This window comes from Lissotriton vulgaris, chromosome 7 (assembly GCF_964263255.1).
Source record: "Lissotriton vulgaris chromosome 7, aLisVul1.2, whole genome shotgun sequence".
Taxonomy (NCBI): Eukaryota; Metazoa; Chordata; class Amphibia; order Caudata; family Salamandridae; genus Lissotriton; species Lissotriton vulgaris.
The window spans coordinates 205769839-205789670 of record NC_141695.1 but is presented as its reverse complement, the minus strand read 5'-3'; the positions used below and the strand labels follow the sequence as shown (position 1 = coordinate 205789670).

General features: G+C 45.3%; 1 protein-coding gene across 9 annotated transcripts in view; it reads right to left on the bottom strand.

Moving 5' to 3' along the window:
• Positions 1-19832, bottom strand: part of LOC147701201 (sialoadhesin-like) — a 473651-nt gene that overhangs the window by 37774 nt on the left and 416045 nt on the right. For 6 of the 9 annotated variants that reach the window (XM_086929948.1, XM_086929946.1, XM_086929954.1 and 3 more), the window contains one exon: positions 10462-10525. The exons of the other annotated variants lie outside the window; for them this stretch is intronic. In XM_086929948.1, the coding sequence (XP_086786074.1) occupies positions 10462-10525 (64 nt within the window). The remainder of the gene's footprint in view (positions 1-10461; positions 10526-19832) is intronic. 9 annotated transcript variants of the gene reach the window in all.

The following is a 19832-nucleotide window of genomic DNA, read 5'->3' as shown; positions in this document are numbered from 1 at the left end:
GTGATAAATGGCCACTCCTCCAATCTGCTCAGTATGGTAAATTGTCCCATAGATTGCAGAGAGGTGGAACAGTAACAAATCAGGTAATCTTTCTCCAAGGAGGGCCTGAGCCCTGACTGGAATGCGTTTAATGGGCAATTTTGTCCCACATAATTTAGAAGTTATTTTGCTACTTTTAAAATGGCTAGTAGAGGTACAAAGAAAGTCTGTTATGATGGCTGGGTGCACTCTCTTAGAGAGAGAGAGATAGGTAACCACACATGTGAGGCCCAACGTGAAAGCTGTAATGAATTGCTTCATTAATATGTTCAGGCAATTGTGCAAGATCTACTATCCAGATTTGGAGCTTTCGTCTGGAAAATTATTTTTGCACTCCCAAAAAGCGATATAGAAAATGTACAAAGAAAAACAAGCTATTTAAAGGGTATTTTGTTTTGTGGGGAGAAGGGGGAGAAAAAGAAAGAGAGAGGAGGGAGAGGGGAAGGAAAGAAAGGCAACCTAAAATACAGTTTTAAACATCATAACTTATAATTATTCAATAAAAGTGAAATACTGAGTAATATATACAAGGAAAATTAGGAAGGGGTATAGAATAAAAATCAAGAAACATGTCTAGAAAGGAAATTAGTGAAAGGCAACCATAACAGATCTTTTTTGATCAATAAAGGTACAGTGGTAGAAAAGGCACGATCTAGCCTATGGTGGTGACATAACAGGTTCCACCAGGCTCTAAAAGACATTTTTTAGGTATCTTCCCAATTAGTTGTGATTATCTGAAAGGAAATAGCTATATAAAGGTCTATAAATTTACTCTCATTACATTGAACATTCCAAATGAGTGAGGAACTACCCAAAAAAATATGAACAATCTCAAAGGGGTGATCTGTAGCTAAGATATCATTTAGTGTCGACCAGATATGTGACCAAAGGGATTTGACCTACGGGCAATGAAAAAACATATGAAGAAAATCACCATCAGCACATGCGCAAGACCAGCATTTCGTAGAGTCTAGTAGCTTGGAATTTATGTAAGTCAGCAGGAGTAAAAAAAAGTCTATTGTAAAAGAAGTATAAAGTCTATGTGGTGCTGGCAGAGCGGGAAACAGTATGTATTTTGGACCATCTAGAGTCCCAAACCTGGAGGGAAAATTCCGGTGCTAGGTCCCTCTACCAGCTCAAATTTAGATTTGGATCTATCAGTAAAGGTATGAGAGAGTAATTTATAAATGGCAGCATCTTTGAAAGGAATAGAAAGTCTGGTGGTGGGGAGAGGAAGGAGAAAGCAGTAGTCAGGGAATTCATTTGAGAATGAAGGGAAGTTAAGGAATTTTTAAGCATTGGATACTGGGAGGAATATTTGTGGAGATAAGAAAAGTGTCACGAATGTCTGAGAAACCCCCTAGGGAGTTGTCTTTAAGTAAATTCTCATAAGTGATGAATCCTTTGTCAATCCATTCCTTCCAGAAAAGCGCTCTGTTGTTAATCTTTAAGAATGTATTATACCAAATCGGAGTTAGGAGTTGAAGATCAGCCTGTGAAAGAAAGGAACGAAACAATGAGAGAGCAAGTGCTTTGGAGTGTTTGAATATAGGAGTGAGAAATTGTTTTGGAGGTTGAGACAAGCGAGTGGCTGTAAGTAATGAGAAAGGTGAGAGTTGCGCAAATTCTATTGCACTCCAGGCTCTTAAGGGAGGAGTGAGCGAATCTGTGTTTTAAAGTGAAAGCTGAGTGAAATCGAGTAAGGTTGGGAAAGTTGACTCCATCTAAGTTTTTGGGTTGTTGGAGACGAGAGAGAGAAATTCTAGCTTGAGGATTATTCCACAGGAATTTAGTGAGGGTGTGGTTTATGGTTTTAAAGAAATAGAGTGGGAGAGAAATAGGAAGCATCGAGAGATAAAAATTGACGAGAGGAAGAAGCATCATTTTAATAGTTGCTAACCTACCCCACCAAGATAAGAAAAGGAGAGACCAACCGTCTATACGTGAAGAAAGCATTTTAAGTATGTCTTTATGATTTAGTTTAATAGTTTCTCTAATAGTATTAGCATAAAGAATGCCTAGACATTTAATATTATTAGGATTACATTCAAAGCCAGAACCACGGAACACAAAAAGTCATATACCAAGCTTAATCAGTTTAAATATGCCACATTTTGTTCCTTATGGTCTCCTCTACCCCGATACCAAATCCCCTCATCCTGTCTGAGATCCCTCCAGGGAGCTTGCCAGCTTCCCGAGCAGTACCCACTGGAACTCTAGGCAGATTTGGGGTAAATGGGGGCAGCAAATTGGATCTGCAGGATGATGGCGGTGGCTTTGTGTGTTTTAATTCTTATTGCTTTTGCTCTCTGCTTCCTTCTATAACAGAGGGACGCTCACTTGGTGCAGTCAGCACAAGATGGCACTCTTCTTTCTAGCTGCAATCGAGGTGAAAACATCAAGAGGCAGTCAATTTCCCATTTAAGAAGCCTCACAAACACAGAGCTCTCAATGCCCCATGTAGTTATGTAACTCTGCCGAATGCTATGCTTGCAAGGAGAGAGTGTTTGGTCACATCTGCACAAGCAAACTAGGGACCAACATCCAAGTCAACACCTTTGCTAGAATGGATCCAACAGTGCTAACTGCTACAGTACTTAACAAGATCCCATGGTACGGTGCTTATCATGTGATCCCTGGCCACTCCTCTAATCTGCTCAGTATGTTAAATTGTCCCATAGCTTGCAGAGAGGTGGAACAGTACCAAAACAGCCTGATAATCTTCCTCCAGGGAGGGCCTGAGCCCTGACTGGTGGGTGTTTAATGGGCAATTTTGTCCCACATAATTTTGAAGTTATGTTGCTACTTTTAAATTGGCCAGATTCTTTAGGGTTAATGGAGCTTATTTTAGCAGAGGTATAAAGAAAGCCTGTTATAGTGGCTAGGTGCACTCTCTTAGAGAGAGATAGGTAACCAAATATGTGAGGCCCAACATGAAAGCTGTAGTAAATTGCTACGTTAATATATTCAGGCAATTGTGCAAAATCTACTATCCAGATTTGGAGCTTTCGTCTGGAAAATCATTCTCAATATTCCTCCTCTTTGGAGGTTTGAAAGCTCAAAATGATTGTTGTAGATTAGGTGAGGCAGTAGAAGTAAAATGAATTTGAACAAACGTGATTACTTATTCTAGGAATTGTTCTGTTAAGAATTTCATAAGCTCATTGCATTTTTGTGAGAGTCTCAAAGAACATTTTTCTAGGCTTCTGGATTCTTGAATTATTATCATCACAGCACTGAAAGTAAGCCCACATCAAACAGCACCAGGCAAGCCCTCACCTAGAACCCTCAAGGGAAAAGGAAACGAGGAAGACCAAGAAACACCTGGCATCGAGACCTTCATGGTGACTGCAAGGAGGTGGCTTACAACTATATTCAAATTGAAAGTACCCTGAAGAGGGCGTGGTTAACCGCTGAGCATGGCCGACGTGTTGTAGCCGAGCTTCGGACCGGGCCTAAAGATCCTGACAATACCAGAGGCATTGCGGGGCCATCCTGGGTGATACTCATGTTACCTACCATTTAAGCCTATGGTAGAGCAAGGTGACGGAGGAGAAGTTCCGATTCCAAATACACCGAGCAGTTCTGTCTACATCGGTTGATGCTGGAAGAGACCACATTGCTGGTGCGGAGACTTCCAACAAACTCAGGGCGAGCACTGCAGCCCTCCAGGCTGGGAGACCACAGCTCCAACACACTGCGCTGCCCTGGGCACAAAACCAGCGTTCAGGCTCCCGGAGGTGGGTCGGACCTGTCGTACTAAGAGATGCACCGACTGCTCTGAGCGCAATTGGCTGCTTTCGCATCAACGTTGCTGAGGCCTACTCCGGCAGAGGGAGCATAAGTTGGGGCTTGCGGAGCAGGAGCAAGAAGGCAGAGGCGCTGACGAAGTGGGCTGCTCCGGTCCCGGAGTCCCGCGTGAGCCTGAGGACCCAAACCACAACAAGGCCCGACAAGGGGGAAAATGTGATTTGCTGAAAGAAATGCCGCTGTTGGGTGCTATGGACTGCTGCATGAAATGCTGCAGCCAGAGACTGCCAGTGCTGCAGCCCTGAGGAGAATGGCCGCATTAGCACGCTGGCTATTTGGATGATGGCGCAAATGACCTGAAACCCTTACACCCACTCCTGGCTCTGATTTGGCCCTTTGTGTCCCTGCATGCTTCCACACCTGGTGGGACCAATTAAGAAGCTTGGCCCTGGAGGAGACTCCCCCCATTGGGCCGCGGCAGAGCTTCTTGAACATTAGGGTGTCCACCTGGCTGCTGAGAGGCTACAGGGGTGGACCAGAGCCCTGGTGGGCAACGGCTGAGTCAACACCCCCTTGTGACTGGGAGGCAGAGGGTTGAGGGAAACGAACAGAGTGAGCCTTTCGAAACAGGGAGCAAAGAGCAGCATGCCCATGAGTCCCTGAAGTGAGGCTGCAATGGAGAGTCTTTCCGTGTTGACTCTCTCCTTACAAAGGGGTACAGTTGCAGTAAAAGAGGGACAGCGCCACAACGGATACAACAGACAGGGGGAGTATCTTATTTCCCCCCCTGACCAGCCCACACCTTCGGACTTTAGGGTCGCGGAGCAGCCTGCGATGGGTCGCACAAAGGTGAAGCAACCTGAGCCCCCTACATTGGGGGGTGCAGACCACAGTGGACAAGAGGATACAGCCATTGTACCTGCCAAAAACTGTATACCGCCAATGGCTATGGAGGCTCCCCCAGATTAAACTGGACTTTATTTTGCAGGAGGTCTGTGAGTCACGGAAGGCAATTGAGCAATAAATAAACACACTAACGACGGGCCTTATGCTGTTAAAAGCCCACCAATAAAAGCTTACCACCAGTGTGAAAAGCAATAAAGAACTCCTTGCTAAGCTGATGCCACAACGTAAGGCTGACACGGAACAGCTGGAGCAGCTGCGTCGGCTGGCAGCCAGACTTCAGGACTGGGTTGAAGACCCTGAGGGCCTGTCACACAAAAACAATGTTCAGATTGTAGGACTGCCGGAACACTGTGAGGGGACAGATTCAGCAGGCTTCGTACAGCAGTGGTTGCATGACACGCTAGCCCCGAAGGGCTGACAGACCTCTGCAGTGTTGAAAGGGCACATGGGAGCACCTCCCTGACCTACGATTGCCTGAATACTTAATTACAAAGATCATGATACCTTACTCCACACAGGTAGAGAGAAGTCCCCTATCCTATTTGAAAACCATTGTATTTCATTGTACCCAGACTTTACGATGGCGGTCCAATGTCAAGGGCCTCCTATCAAGAAGTCAAAAAGAAGTTCAGGGTCCTCAACCTCAAATATGCCTTGTTGTTTCCAGCCTGACTCAAAATCATGCACAAGCAGAAACAGTACTTCTTTGGGGACCCAGAGGAAGCTACTGAATGGGTGGAAGTCATGTTTTCCGCTGGTGCTTCGCTGGGATCAAACCCAAAATACCAGTCAAAGGTCCCAATCATCACGAGGGGGGAAAGTACGGCCAAAGAAAACAAATCGAACGGGGACGAAGAAAAGCCCATCTGTAGAACAAGTCATGGAGAGCCAAAAGTCAGCACTACTTACAACAGTGGTACTCAATGAAAGGGTCCCCCTCTCCTCTGCAGACTCCTCTGAAGGCACTAATCTACAATCAGACTCAAAAAACAGTATTGCTCTCTCCCCTCCATTACCCCACAATTGGTGAATGACTACCTGGGATAACCTCCCTAACCAAACACCAAGACTGATCTGAATGTACCTGGAGATAGGTGGATAGGTGGCCATGGTCCGGGCAGTAGTATTGCAACTATGTGCCCCCGGTCTTGGGGATGCTACAGGGCACTTTACCCACCACCCCCAAAGCGACTGCACAATGGTTAAAGTTGCACTGGTTTAGTCATTGTTCTTTAGGTTGGTCCACCATTGTTTTCTGGGTAGACCCTGTCTTGAGTTACATAAAGGGAAGTTATCCACCTGACTCACTCCTAATCATGTCCTTTAGGAATCCTGGCTATCAGGAAGCGATAGGGGCAAAGACACTACGCATACACTTATGGCTGTGGTGGGAAAATACATCATAACAACTTGGAATGTTTGGGGCATGGGATCCATGCATAAATGACAGAGAATAAATGCACAGATGAACAGGAGAGAGGCACACATTGTTCTAATGCAGTAGACACACCTCATGAACTGAGAAGCTACCAAACAACACACAAAATGGAGAGGGCAAGTGTTTCACACATCATATTCTGCATTTGCAAGAGGGGCTGCATATGGATCAGGAAGGGAAGCCTTTGCGTTGCTTTAGATCAGCGAATAGACGTTAATGGCAGACATGTTCTAGTCCACGGAACACTTGATGGCATTCATATAGTATTAGGCAGCATATATGCCCCAAACTATGAGCAAGACAAATTCGTGGGTGCCCTAAATACAGTGCTAACGGTCTGGGTCAGCAATCCCTGGATTTTAGGAGAGATTGCAATGCAGTCTTGGATATAGGCCTTGACCTCTCCCATCCCCCACTGCAGGGGGCAGGGGCCAAGAAGCAAGTGGACACCCTCAGGGGCTGGGCAGAGGGTTGGTCACTGACTGATGCGTGGCGCATCAAAAATATGAACTGTTGTGAATACTCTTTCTACTCTCCCCATCACATACTTCACACGTGAATTGATAAGGTGTTCTGCTCTCCGTCCCTTATCGCTCAAATTACACACACAACATATTTGTGGAAAACGCTATTGGACCACAACCCTCTAGACATTACTGTCTCCTTGGGGAAGATCCCACCCCAATCCCAACATGAAGTCTGCTTCCGCAATTGATCAAGGACTCAGTGCTTTGTGATACTCTAGCCACAACTATTTCTAACTATTTCTCTGAAAACGCAGATATGGCGTCCTCATGCCTAATGGAATGGGAGGCATTTAAGACCTTCGTAAGAGGGGTTGCCATTAGTACAACAGTGGGAGCCCGATAAATGGTAAATGGTTAGCAAAGAGTTACAAGATGTGGAAGAAAAACTGGGCAAGAGAGAGCAGATGGCAGTCTCTGACCTACTAGGGTGGCAGCCTTACAAAAAGCATGTATTACATACGAAGAAATACTAGTGTGGCTGCGGATCATAGATTTCCAATCATAGACACAAAGGCAGCATGCAGAAACCTCTCCTGCAAGAATCTTACATCCCACACTCCAACACATGAGATTATCACGACTGAGGGCACAACAGAGAACACGCAATCGGATTTAAATCTTGAGTTCAGGACATACTATAAAACACTGTACGAGGCCTGGGAGGACTCGAGCGAGGTAACAATAGAAGCATTTTTGTATGATCTTGACTTCCCTCAGTTGCCACAGGCAAACCAACGAGACCTACTGGTTTCCATTTCAAAAACTGAGATCAAGGCAGCGATCAGGGCGCTTCCACGGAAAAAGCCCCCGGACTGGATGGCCTCCAAATAGAATTTTATTACACCTTCTCAGCTGCGCTGGTCCCCCATCTAGATCACCTCTACCAGTCAGAGTTGGACGTTGGGTACCTTCCCCCTACCACGATGCACAGATTAGTTACTTCCCTTCCCAAGCCTGGCAGGGACTTAACTTATATTTTTGGGTACCCGCCACTCACAGCTAAACACAGAATACAAAATCTTAAGTAAAACACTGTCTAGTCGCCTACTCCCCTATCTAGCAGAACCCATACATATTGATCAGTGCGACATTGTACCCAACCATAACACTTCTCTCAATATAGGCATCTCTATCATGTGCAGACTGCCACAACCTCGGACTATACGGGGGTGGGTTGCATCTCATTAGATGTACGGCAAGCTTTTGACACCCTTAGCTGGAAATACATGCTGACAACACTCACAAAATTCAGCATCCCTCTGGCATATATGCGCTCGGTCAAACTGTTATACACGACACCCACAGCAAGAGCCTGCACCGGAGTACACATTTTACAGCCTTACCCAGTTAGCCATGGTACGCGTCAAGGCTGTCTGCTCTCACCACTCTTATTCGTATTAGAACTTGAGCCCTTAGCTATCAAACTCCCGAAAGACGCAGTGAGATATGGCATCCGTGTTGGCAACACTACACATACTCTCTCCTTACATGCCGATGACATTATCTCCTACCTGCACAATCTCCAGGTTGACCTTGGGTTACTCTATGCATCTTTACTTAGTTCCATAGTGTGTCCGGCCTTACTATCAATGAGACCAAATCATTTGCCTTTTATTTCCACACTGAGGAGCAACTAGTGCCTATCTGCTTTGGCCCCCTAACTTTCTCGATTGCACCCACCAGCTTTAAATATTTAGGCATACAAATATACAGGGGTCCACAGGAATTGTTGGATGGCAATATATTATGGGCAGTCAAGGCATTCAGAACCCAAATGAACCTTGTGGACGTCACTACCACTCTCGGTAGTGGGTAGAATTGCCATTACTAAAATGGTCATGCTTCTAAGATTACTTTACTACTTTACTAACTTACCAATAGTGATGCTGACTGCTATCTTTAAAACTTCGAATACACTCTTGCTGGAATTAATAAGGAAGAAGGGCGGCAGGAGGGGGGCTCTCGAAACTCCACCTGGGAACAAACAAAGGAGGCATGGGTGTCCCAGATTTCCGGGCATTCTGTTACAAGACCCAATTGCAGGGGTTGGCGGACTGGATTTGTGGTCATAACCTCCCTGAGATAGGGCTCACACCACAAGTGTTGGACCACGGCACCCTTCAAACCCTATTGCTGCCCAAGGGGTGGGTCTGGCGGGCCACACCCATGGCCCCTCACTATTGAATTGAAAGTTGTCATTACCTACTAGAGACGAATATTACAATACACTAATCGGCGACCCCTATACGTCCCCAACATTCCACTGGTAGGGATTCCCACACCCACAGGGGTAATCACCACCCAAGGCATCTCCAGGTGGGAATGGGAAGGAGTGAACACTGTAGAGAGGCTATTCGGAGAGAGTATGTTGCTGGACCACGAAAACTTTGCCAGGGAACAGGGTGTTCCACGATCCCTGTATATTCTGCATGAAGTCTTTTTACTAAATTCATCAAGAAGCATTGGGTACCAGATAATATAGAGCCCCCCGCACACGAGCTAGTGGGTAATGGACGTCACCTGACTCAATGGTTGCATAGGGGTATTTACTCCCATGCTGCAACCTCCTTAGCGGCACTTGGATCAAAGTGGAATGCTGACATTGAGAGGGATCAGACAAAGAATGTGATTTGCTCCTTGAGTAACCCAAGAAGGTATCCCGCAATGCTAAATTTAAATTCATACAGTACATGGTGTTACATAGGGCTTATCTTACACTGCACCGACTAAATAAAATGTACCCGGAAGCGACGGACCAATGTCCACAATGTCTTGCACACGATGATGGTCTTCTACACATGCTGTGGGCCTGCCCACACCTGTCCACCTTCTGGGCCACTATCATAAGCGTCTTAGGAATGGTAACGGGACTAGCCAGCAGAGATACAGTGACATATTGTTTATTGGGTCTACGGTGCTGCCATAAGAAGCAGAAAGTACAAGCCTGCTTCGCTAACCTGGCTTTGCTGATCACCAAATGATCTATTACCATGAGATGGAAGTCCGCTTTGCCCCCTGTGGCACTTAGTTGGCATGGGGAGGTTGTCAGATGGGGTAGGGCCATAAATAATACCATGCTGTATGTACAGTACTGGGGCTCCCCCGGATGAGCAACTGCATGTTAAGCAGCTAGAATACACATACACTACAGCAGACCCATACTTCATACTTATATATGAGAGGACAGGAGTGAGTCAGGTAGGAAGGGAGGGTTGGAGGTAGGGGCATAGTGACATGGGGAGATTTTTGGGGAATGTTGTTTCGACATGCAGATTCATACCATGTGACACTCTGTAAGCACTGCTATTGTGATACCTTTACATTTAATCATGGATTCCATTGCGGACACATATTCTGTTCGATATGTAATGTATTGCTGTTGTTTCTTCATTTTGGGACTAATGATATGTACTTAAAGGCTGTATAAACTAGTCATGTCATGACGCCATTAATGAAAACCAATAACGTATGTTTAAAAAAAAAGAAAGAAGAACCCTGAACAGAGATGGCTGTAGAGTCCTGGTTGATGGCCTATAACTCAGCAAGAGTAGCAGACATACGTAAGTAAGTTCTGATAGTAACAACTATTATAATATTAATAACAATAATAACAACACAATATTATTATTACTATGATTACTAGTATTATTATTATTACTATTATTATTATTGTTATTAATATGAAGAAGAAGAAGCAGAAGCACATATTATTAAATGTAATGCTTATATGAAATAAGGAAGCCTCAAATGATGACCAAATTACTGGGTCTATATCACATTACTAGATTCTGATTCACTCACCTCATCATGACGTGACAACTGTGTCAATTGATTTGAAATGTTGAAATTTTTCTTCTTCTTGTTACTGGAAGGGAAAATCATTGATATAAATGCTACTTCCTTAATAATATTTACATCAACCACAGATATTGGAAGATTACATGTTTTCTAACTATTTTAGCTCTTTGCAAAAAATTGTTGTTCTTCTAGTATTTTCTACAGGGGTGTTTGAGAAGGACTTGACCATCAGAGTGCTTGACAAGGAGAGCTGATGAGGGTTGTGTTACAGCAAAGACCTTTGTCACTTAAGATACGCTGTATATAGAATTCGGAGACTCGGGTTTAACACAATCATATACAATATCTATTTGAAAGTGGTTTATCAGTAGTGATAAGTAGGGACCTACCACTACTAATAAGGCCACAAACACAATAAAAGTTTCAGTCAAGGTCTCAATAAATTCATCCATTGCTCAACCATTGGTAGCTGGCAATGAGCAGGCAGGCTTAATTTAGGGCCAGGTGTGTAAAGCATTTAAATACATCAATACATTAAATAGGTAAGACACAACACACAATACAAATCTAATGTCAATGTATAAACATAGGATATATGTTTATGACTAAAATGACAAAAATCCTATGTAGGGAACCAGAGATATCAATTTTTAAATATTAAAAGTAAAGCTAGAGCTTAGAAGCAAATATTGCACAAAGGTCACAATGGACCATGACAAGGTCCAGAGTTCAGCCACCCACTATGTAACACCTTTACAATTACTACCAGAAGTGGAAATTGGTCCATTGCAGTTGCCAAGGGTTCAGATACTCTGGTTTGTCTCTTGGGTCTGGGACTACAACTCCCACAATGCAACTAATGAACCTATGGAGCATTTTACAAAAGTTGCTTCAAACTTCTCCAAACTTTTGGAACATATTCATGAAGTGCCTCTTGTTTGTTAAAATTGTCAAAAACACCAATCCAAGAGTCTAGAAGCTCTGAGATGTTAAGACTACAATACCTACAAGGCACCTGGCCAAATTCTTAAAAGCCCACTGGACGCGTTCCAGGATCGGGGTCTCTTGGTGGAGATGATGCAAGTGGGCTCTGTTAACCTGTAGATTGTCTGGGAGTCCACTCCTTAATCTTTGTGAAGCCAGGCAAAGTCCTTGGAGCTGTGTTACCAGATTCTACAGCAGGTGCTGTCCTTCAAGGGGAGTCCTTTGGGTGCAGTTGAGGGCTCTAGAAGGGCAGTCATTCTTCGCCTTGTTGTTTCAGGGAGTAGATTTGAGTTGCTTGTTAACTCTCCCATATTTATTCAATTTTCCTCGGAATCAAGCAAGGGGATACCCTTGATCAATTGGATACAGAGTGCCACGCTCATGTATGACCACTTCCTCTAAATTGTGGCATAGTCTTGTCACAGAAAGCACTATTCTTCCAAAATCCAAAATTGAGAAACTTTCTCCTGGAGGGTTACGTCTGGCTAAGCTAACCCACTGGCATTGCTAACATTCTGTAACACTCCCCTTCCGGTCCCTTCACTAATCTAATTACAGGGTCTCCTGTGTGCCTGGGGTTGCAGGATGTAAGGGTGAGCCTGCACTGCTCTAAAGTGTCAGTCTCTCTTTGGACACCAGTTTGGCCACTCCACCCTCATCCTGCTATCTTCTTCTGAAGCTGCAGTTCTCCATCCACAGTTAATCCTTTGTCTCTCTAGCAGGCCCCTTCACACTTCATTAAGACAGGTTGGCTTTGCCTGGCAGAGGCTGGCCAGTGAGGAGAGGGCAGCTGGAATGCTGGGTTTTGGCTGACAGAGAATACAGTTCTGCAACATCTTTTCTGTAATAGTTATTATAAATCTAACTGTGTCACTTACCATGATGCTGGGTCCTGCGTCTCTGCTCCCTGCTCCAGCTCTCTACATGGGACAGGAATCCAGGAAGAGCAGCCGGGGTCCCCTGACAAATCACAACGCAGCAATACAGCATTGTGTTCAGCACCCAGGCTCCCTTGACCAATCAAAACGTGTGGTGTGATTGGTTTTGAGTGTCCTGGTTCAACACTCTACCAATGAATGTGGGCTGGGGCTTGTTCTCCATGCAGGCTGTAATGTAGCCTGCATGGAGAACGGGGAAAGTGCACATGACTGGTTTGGGCAGCCCGAGAGGGCCAAGCAAACAGTCACTGTGCACTTAGGAGTGGGCAAACTACTCCTGCCCTGCTCCGTGAGCAGAGCAGCCCTCCTATCTACAAAGGAAACATAAAATGACAATAACACAAAGCTAAAATCATTTTATATTTCCTTTCGTTTACACTGCTCAAAAGCAGTGGGGCAAAGCTCTTCTGCCATAGTAGAGGAGCCGTCACTGGGTTTCATCCCTCGAAGTGACCTGACTGCTGAAAGTCAAAGCACACCCTGTTGTCCAAGTCCTTTTTCCGCCCTGGGTCCCCCTGCCTCTGTTTATCAGAGTGGGGATGGGGGTCTACTCTTCTCCTTCCTTAAGTTCTGGGGTTCTAAGGGATTCCTGTGGTGGGCCTAATACCTCCCTCTTTTGACTTTTGTGGGCCTAACCCACCTTCCTGGAGTCTTCCCCTTGGTGCTGATTGCAAACCTGGGTTCTCTGCTGTACCCTTCAGTTCTCTGGGGCCAGACAGCTTAGCGTCCACTAGATACTGGCATAACTTGTCTTGTACACAACGAGTCAGGATGTGCTCCTTAAGAATTAAGTTGTACAACCCCTCATAAGTACTCACCTGATTACCTTAAATCCAGCACTCTAGTACCTACACTGAGATATATACAAAATCCCCCCCAGGACTGTGTGTTTACTTTCTGGGTGTCCCTGAACTTCGGCTGTACTGCTCTAGTATAAGACCACATTTCCTCACTGGACATTTCCTTATGTGTGGGTAGGAATTTTCCTCATCCTGCTCTAGGGTTAGGAGCCTAGCCCTAACCCTAGCTACCCGGATCAACTCCCACAGGAGTGAATCCCAATATTTAGATGGACCCTTTCATCCTAAGGACCCCTTCAAATGCAGTCAGACATTTTTCAATTCGCCACCCTTTTACATCCATGATAACTATTCCCTTGAGAAGACTGGGAGCAAACTGACCACACCTGGGCATCGCAGCATCTTCTTTATTGTCTCTGCCACCATTACTTCTCTCTTACTCCCTTGCCCACTTTTTCTCAGCTAGGGCCAACTTCCTCTCATTCTAGAGTCATTGAAGCTACCTGAGTCTGCAGCTGTCTCTCCTCATAGGACAACTCTGGTTCTGGTGGATGGGTGCCTCCCCATCCTAACTGGAAGTACAAACCTAGTACTGGAATTACTGGACATGTTATCCTCCTCTCCCTCCTGTAGGAGATCGTTGATGGGCTCACCCACCCCTTGACTCTCTCAAGATGCCTGTGTCCAGGCCTTAGGGGACCTAGTCTAAGCATGGGCGAATTTTGCGAATCTCGCGTTCGCGAATTTTGCGGATTTGCGAACTCGCAATCCGCGAATTCTTGCGAATTTGCGGATTTTTTTTTTTTTGTGTTCGCAAGGATTTCTGCCAGTTCGCGAGGGTTTCGTACCAGTTCGCAATTGCGAACTTACATTTCGTCGCGCAACGGTCGCGAATTATGTTGTTTCTACGTCTGGTTCATCACAGGTTCCCAGCACCCTCTGTTTCACCACTGCAACCCTCTGTTACATCAATGCCACCCTCTGGTTCATCATTACTGTAGATTATGGGGGGGAAAAGCAAGCACACCAGCCCTGCTTCAACTGAGATGAATTAATTTGGGGTTAGTTTATTAATGTGTCACTGTTTTAAAATTCCAGTCTGGCACCTGCTTCCTTATCTGTAATTTTGCTTTCTGTTGCAGTGCATTTTTTTTCCCCAGGACCTTCTTTGTGGCCTACTTGTAGCTATTGTATGAGCCTGCTGTGAGGGTCAGAGCAGGGTCATACAATTGTTGCAACTAGCAACTGAATTCTGGAGGGGCCCCAGTCAGGAAGCACTACCGGGAATTGTTACTAATGATGAGTTTGAACTCTTGCCCCTGCCGAGTGCTTTCAGTTTTGAAAAACTCGTTTTTCTGCAATTTCGCGGGGTTCGCGGGGTGCGAACACGCGCGAGATCGGATTCGGAAGCCGCAAATTCATGCGAATATGCAATTTGTTTTTTTTGCGGCGTGTTAGTTGGCAAGGTTTTGTGCGTTTTTGCGAGCCGCTCGTAGCGCAAGACGCGAAGTTACCCTCGCGGTCGTTCAAGGGCGCAGCCATCTTGTTTGCCTGACGTATTTCCGTTTCCGGGTGCGAAGTGTAATCTCGCAAAGTCCGCGGCTTGCCAGTACAGTCTCGCGCGTGTTCGCAAGGAAAATCTCGCGCGAACTTACCCGCGCGGTCGTGAACGGGCGCGGCCATCTTGTTTCTCATTCATTGCTATGGTTCTGGGCATGGTCTTTGTATCCTCTGTCAATCTCTGCCATCCTTTGCTTGTTTGAAGTTTTTTTTAATCTATTTTACTTATTATCTATCCCTCTATTTTTCTAGCCCTATATTTTTGTGTTTACTGCTACTTTTGGTTAATTTTAAACTACTTTTGTAAACTCTTTTCTTTTCTTCTCTTCCCTATTCTATTTTCTTTATTCCTTTCCGCCCAGACCATGGTGAAGGGAGCCGGGAAGCATCCAGAGAAGGGGAAGGGTCCCGCACCCCGTGTCCGGCTCCCGTGCGGGCGTTTGAGGGGGGAGCTAGTGATGCCACGGGAGATCTTTACCCCGGAGGAGGTGGCCCAACTCATTTTTTATGTTCAGCGCCGCCTCCCCAGGACCATCATGGGAGGCGGCAAGATCAGTGCCGGGTACGGGGCCCGGGAGCGCCGGAAGCGGTGGGAGAAGGTGTGCCAGGCCATTTACCACCACTCTCGGGTCTGGCGCACCTACAACCAGGCCACCCACCGCTGGACGGATGTCCTGACCCGTGAGCGAGATCTGCTCGACCTCCTTGGCCTTGAGATCCCCGGGCTTGGTGAGTAGTAGTAGCTATGTCTTTACTACTATGTTTTCTCCTGCTGTGTTATTATATTGCAAATTTTTGTTTTTTACCAAGAGCAATAATGCTGCTCATTACATTGTAGGTAAATTTTATTTCAAAATCTTCTGTGCATTTCAGGTACACTGCTCTCCTTCTCAGTAGTGTTGCTACTATGCTTATTTGTTTTAGATTTTGTGTTCATTTCATTGGCCTGTGAAATTATGTATGAGTGTAGTTGAAAGAACTGCGCAATGCTACACACTAAGGTTCAGATTTTTAATTACCGGCGCATCCCTGCAAAGTTGCAGGGATGCGCCAGTAATTGTGCGTCACGCCACCATCACCCATGGTGCGCCGTATTTACAATGCGCCGCGCCATGGGCCCAAAACGTCACCAAAGCGTTACGCATCTGTGCCGTAAAGGCGGCGCATTGCTGGAGTTGCGTCGCAACGATGGTGCAGCTCCATCAATTCTCTGGGGTGCCCTATCTCCCCAATGCTGCGTCAAGCCGTACGTCTGCTTCAAGCAGGCGCAGGGTTTGAGTCACGCATCATTGTCCTCAAAGTGACTGATTGAAATCTTGTAGATTTCCCTCAGCCACTTTTAGGATGCGTTCCTGCGCAGGAACGCCCTCCCTTGCGCCGGAACACCCCTATTGGCGCAGGGCTTTACAACGTGATGCATCTCCCAGATGCGTCACGTTGTTAATATACGCCGCACCATTGCGCCTCTTTTGTGCTGTCGCTGCGTCACAAAAGTCACGCAACAATGGAGCAAAAGAGCCGCAAGGGCCTTCTAAATCAGCCCCTACAGACTCAAGTCCAGTCCTTCCTTTGTACACATGGCGATAAGAAGAAATAGTGGTGGTGGATTAATAGTTTGAGTATTTTAATGACTGGTGAATGTAGTAGGAAACTTTAGTGTTGTCGCTGATCTTCAATCACGATGGACTTTGGCTGTCACTCTGCGTGCTGCGGACTGCTGCCTGCCAATCCTAGGCAAACCTTTTTAGTACTTTGTTTAGTGAGTTACATAGGGTAGTTTCCAATTCGACGGTCCGCAAATCAAGCAATACTAAAGTAATGACGTAGTCGACCACATGAGATTGGTCAATAATATATCCCGTGGAGTCGTTCCCTATTTGCTATTTCGCAAAAATATTTTGTTACTTTGTTAGTTCTTTTTTAAATGTTTGATTTGGTTGAGAAATATCATCCATGTTTTCTGTTTTTCTTTCTTTCATGCTTCCCCCAGGGGCAAGAGGAGGACACAGGAGGAGGAGGAGGAGGGTGCTGTTGTCGATGCAGGCCAGGACCGGGCAGTCGAGGGCTCCTTTGCTGGCCCCAGTAAGTTTTAATTTTAATATAGAGTACTTATTTTTTCCTAGCGTTCCTCATTCGATTTTTTCTAAATCGTCTTTGATCTTCTTGTAGACAGGATCTAAATTCTTATCCTGCCTCGACTATGACTCCGTGTGGTATTACTAGATTATTCTTATTAGTCTGTCTGTGTAGCTAACTAAGATTGCACATTTGGCATTTCCATTGGACTCCCATTCTAGTCAGCAATAGCTCTATGCACTGAGTGTAGTCCTCTGGGATTGTCCATAATGTCTTTTCAAGTATTCTAAATGTTTATGCTTTGACCATTGCCAACAATAAAAAGGTGAATGACCACCACCAAGAAATAATAAGATACTACTTTACTTTTGGTTTGGATAGGAGGACAATCCATTCTACTACTGTTGCAGGGACAAATCTGCACAAACAGAACTATGGACACTAAATAATGCATCGCTTAGCTTATCAATTATAATAGGTGCTGTAACTGTTAGACTTTCCACATACCTCAGTGATAACAGACTTTGTAGTTGAACCCCCAATCTCCTTACTGACTAGATAGTGTGGCAGAGTCATTTAGCTCCCAAAGTCACCGATGGCAGAGGCACGGACTCATGCTTGCAAAAATTCGAAAACCTTTAGCTCATCCACTCTAGTCTGGAGGACCAAAAACCACAGAGTCTATTTAAGTTTAAAAGCTTTATTAAAAGTAAACACATTTATTAAATTCAAGTTTGTCATAAAAGTGAACGTGTAACTGAAAATGGAAAAGTGCTTAGTGCTGACGATTAATTGGACACATTTCTTGTGGTCGAGCCGAGCTCTCACCTGGTTTGAACTTGATCCTGCTCGTGTTCTTAGAAGTCAAGGTTCTGTCTGTTAGGAGAAAAAGTGGTGCGTGTTAAAAAGTAAAAAGCAAACATTCATCAGTTGTGCCAAAAAGTGCAGCAAGACAACAGCCTTCCCTGGAAAAAGGGACATTTTTACTCTAGAGTACACAGTCAAAAATTATTAAATTGTACACTTTTTTCACATTTCTTTCTTCCTCCTAGACCAAATATTATATAGTAGTGAGTGGTGTATTCTAACATTATTAAATGTACTTTGTAGGTGGAACATCTGGAGACGGGGCCAGCGCGGAGGTGGTGGTGGCATTGGACGAGGAGGACAACTCTGGGGAGGAGGCGGTGCAAGTGCCGGAAAAGGACATGCCTGTGAGGGTTCACACGGTGGTGGCGGGCAGAGGTAAGCTATACATTCCTTAGTCATTGAGATTAAAGACTGCAGAGTGTGCTTTCTGCACGGGTGTATTATAAAAAAAGCAGGTAGTAGCCTCCTCTAAATGTACTTCGACTTAGCTGTGAAGTTTTTGGCGAGAAGAATCCCAATCAGATCTGAGGTGAACTTGATGGATGGGATGAACGAAAAGCGAAAGAAGGGTGTAAGTAAGTGTGGAAGCACGAGAAATGTAATGATGACTGGCAAAGAAGAATGATATGTGTTTGCTTGGTCCCCGAGGTGGCTGGGAAGGTAAGAAAATGGTATGGTGCATGGCTGGGTGAATGATGAAGCAAGGATGGGTGGAAGGAGAACAGCCTGGGTGGGTGAGACAGAAACTGTATGTGCGCAATATACTTTGAATGGATGGATGCCTGGATCATTCATGGTACTATCTGACTCTTAGATAGCATATGTGTATCTAGAGAGAGTAGACGGTCACTGGATGAACTAAGTGTTACTTTGAAGAGCATGTAACACCGCACCCGCACGTCCGTTCCAGTGTAGGAAAGGCAAGGAAAAGAAGTTGTAACGTTGTCCAAAGACTACCATGAATAGTAGCAGTAGTTTGTATTGCAACTGCAAGCACAGCATATATCCAGTTATTACGGTGGACACTCCCTACCTCCCTTAATAACTTTAGTTTAGTAGTAGTACGTCATTCATGTGTGGGGGTATCACTGTTCACTCAATAATAAGCAAAGCACCTAAAGTCATCCCATATGTCATCAAATACATCCCATGTGAAGTGATAGATAATCAGATAATTTAGCTTCTTCATTTTCCTTTTCTAATACTCATTTGCACTGTAGGGTGAAAGCTAAATTAATTAAGCAGTAGCCCTTTTAACAGAGTATTCTCAGTGCCACCCGTAATAGAAAAGTAAGAGCTTCACCACCTGCATGTACTGGACCGGTACAGTAACGCAAGTCTGTCTCACTCACCATGGTGTGCGTCTGTTTTTCTCGGGTGCAAGTCCACTGCGCTGGCATTATGCCGGCTTGCATAAGATAACGTACCAATTTTCCTAAACAAGAGAGAAGAAGAAGAATAAGAGTGGTGTACTGTCATAGTCGACTGTAATAGAAGTCCATAGTGCTCGTAGAATTTGTTCCTTAAACTCCCACTAATGTTAGAGCAAGGATGAAGAAGTCGGAGGTTACATAGATACTGTCCTCAATAGTTATGCACTGTGCTTTCAATTTGCTACTTGTACTGTGACAACTTTCTGCTCAATCATTTTGTGTTAATCTTAAGGAGCATTGGTTACAGACTATGTCTTTCTTTTTTCATGTAGTTGCTCCTTCCAAATCCAAGACACCATCAAGGAGGAAGGAGCTGGCTCGAATGGCCCGGCAACGGAGGCTGGATGCCACTGTTGCTGAATATCGGCGGCTGGTGGCCCTGGAGGAGGAGGAGACGCAGTCTGGTACAACAACAACGTCCACTGGGACAGCTGCATCCTCCTCTGTGCGGGCTGCCAGCCAGCGCAGTGCTCCAGCGGTACGGAGCCGGGCTACCAAAGCCAAACGCCACCGCCCAGCAGCAAAGAAAGCAGCTGCCCCTCACAGGATTTGCAAGGCACACCGGCGCCGCTTATCTCTCAGACTGTCCTACCTGGAGCAGGAGGTCCATAATTATAAGAACGTGGTGGAGGGCCTCCGCTTCGAACTTGCCACCCTCCGCAAGGAGCATGATGCCCTGGCTGCTAATTCCAACAGCACCCTGCCATAGTGTC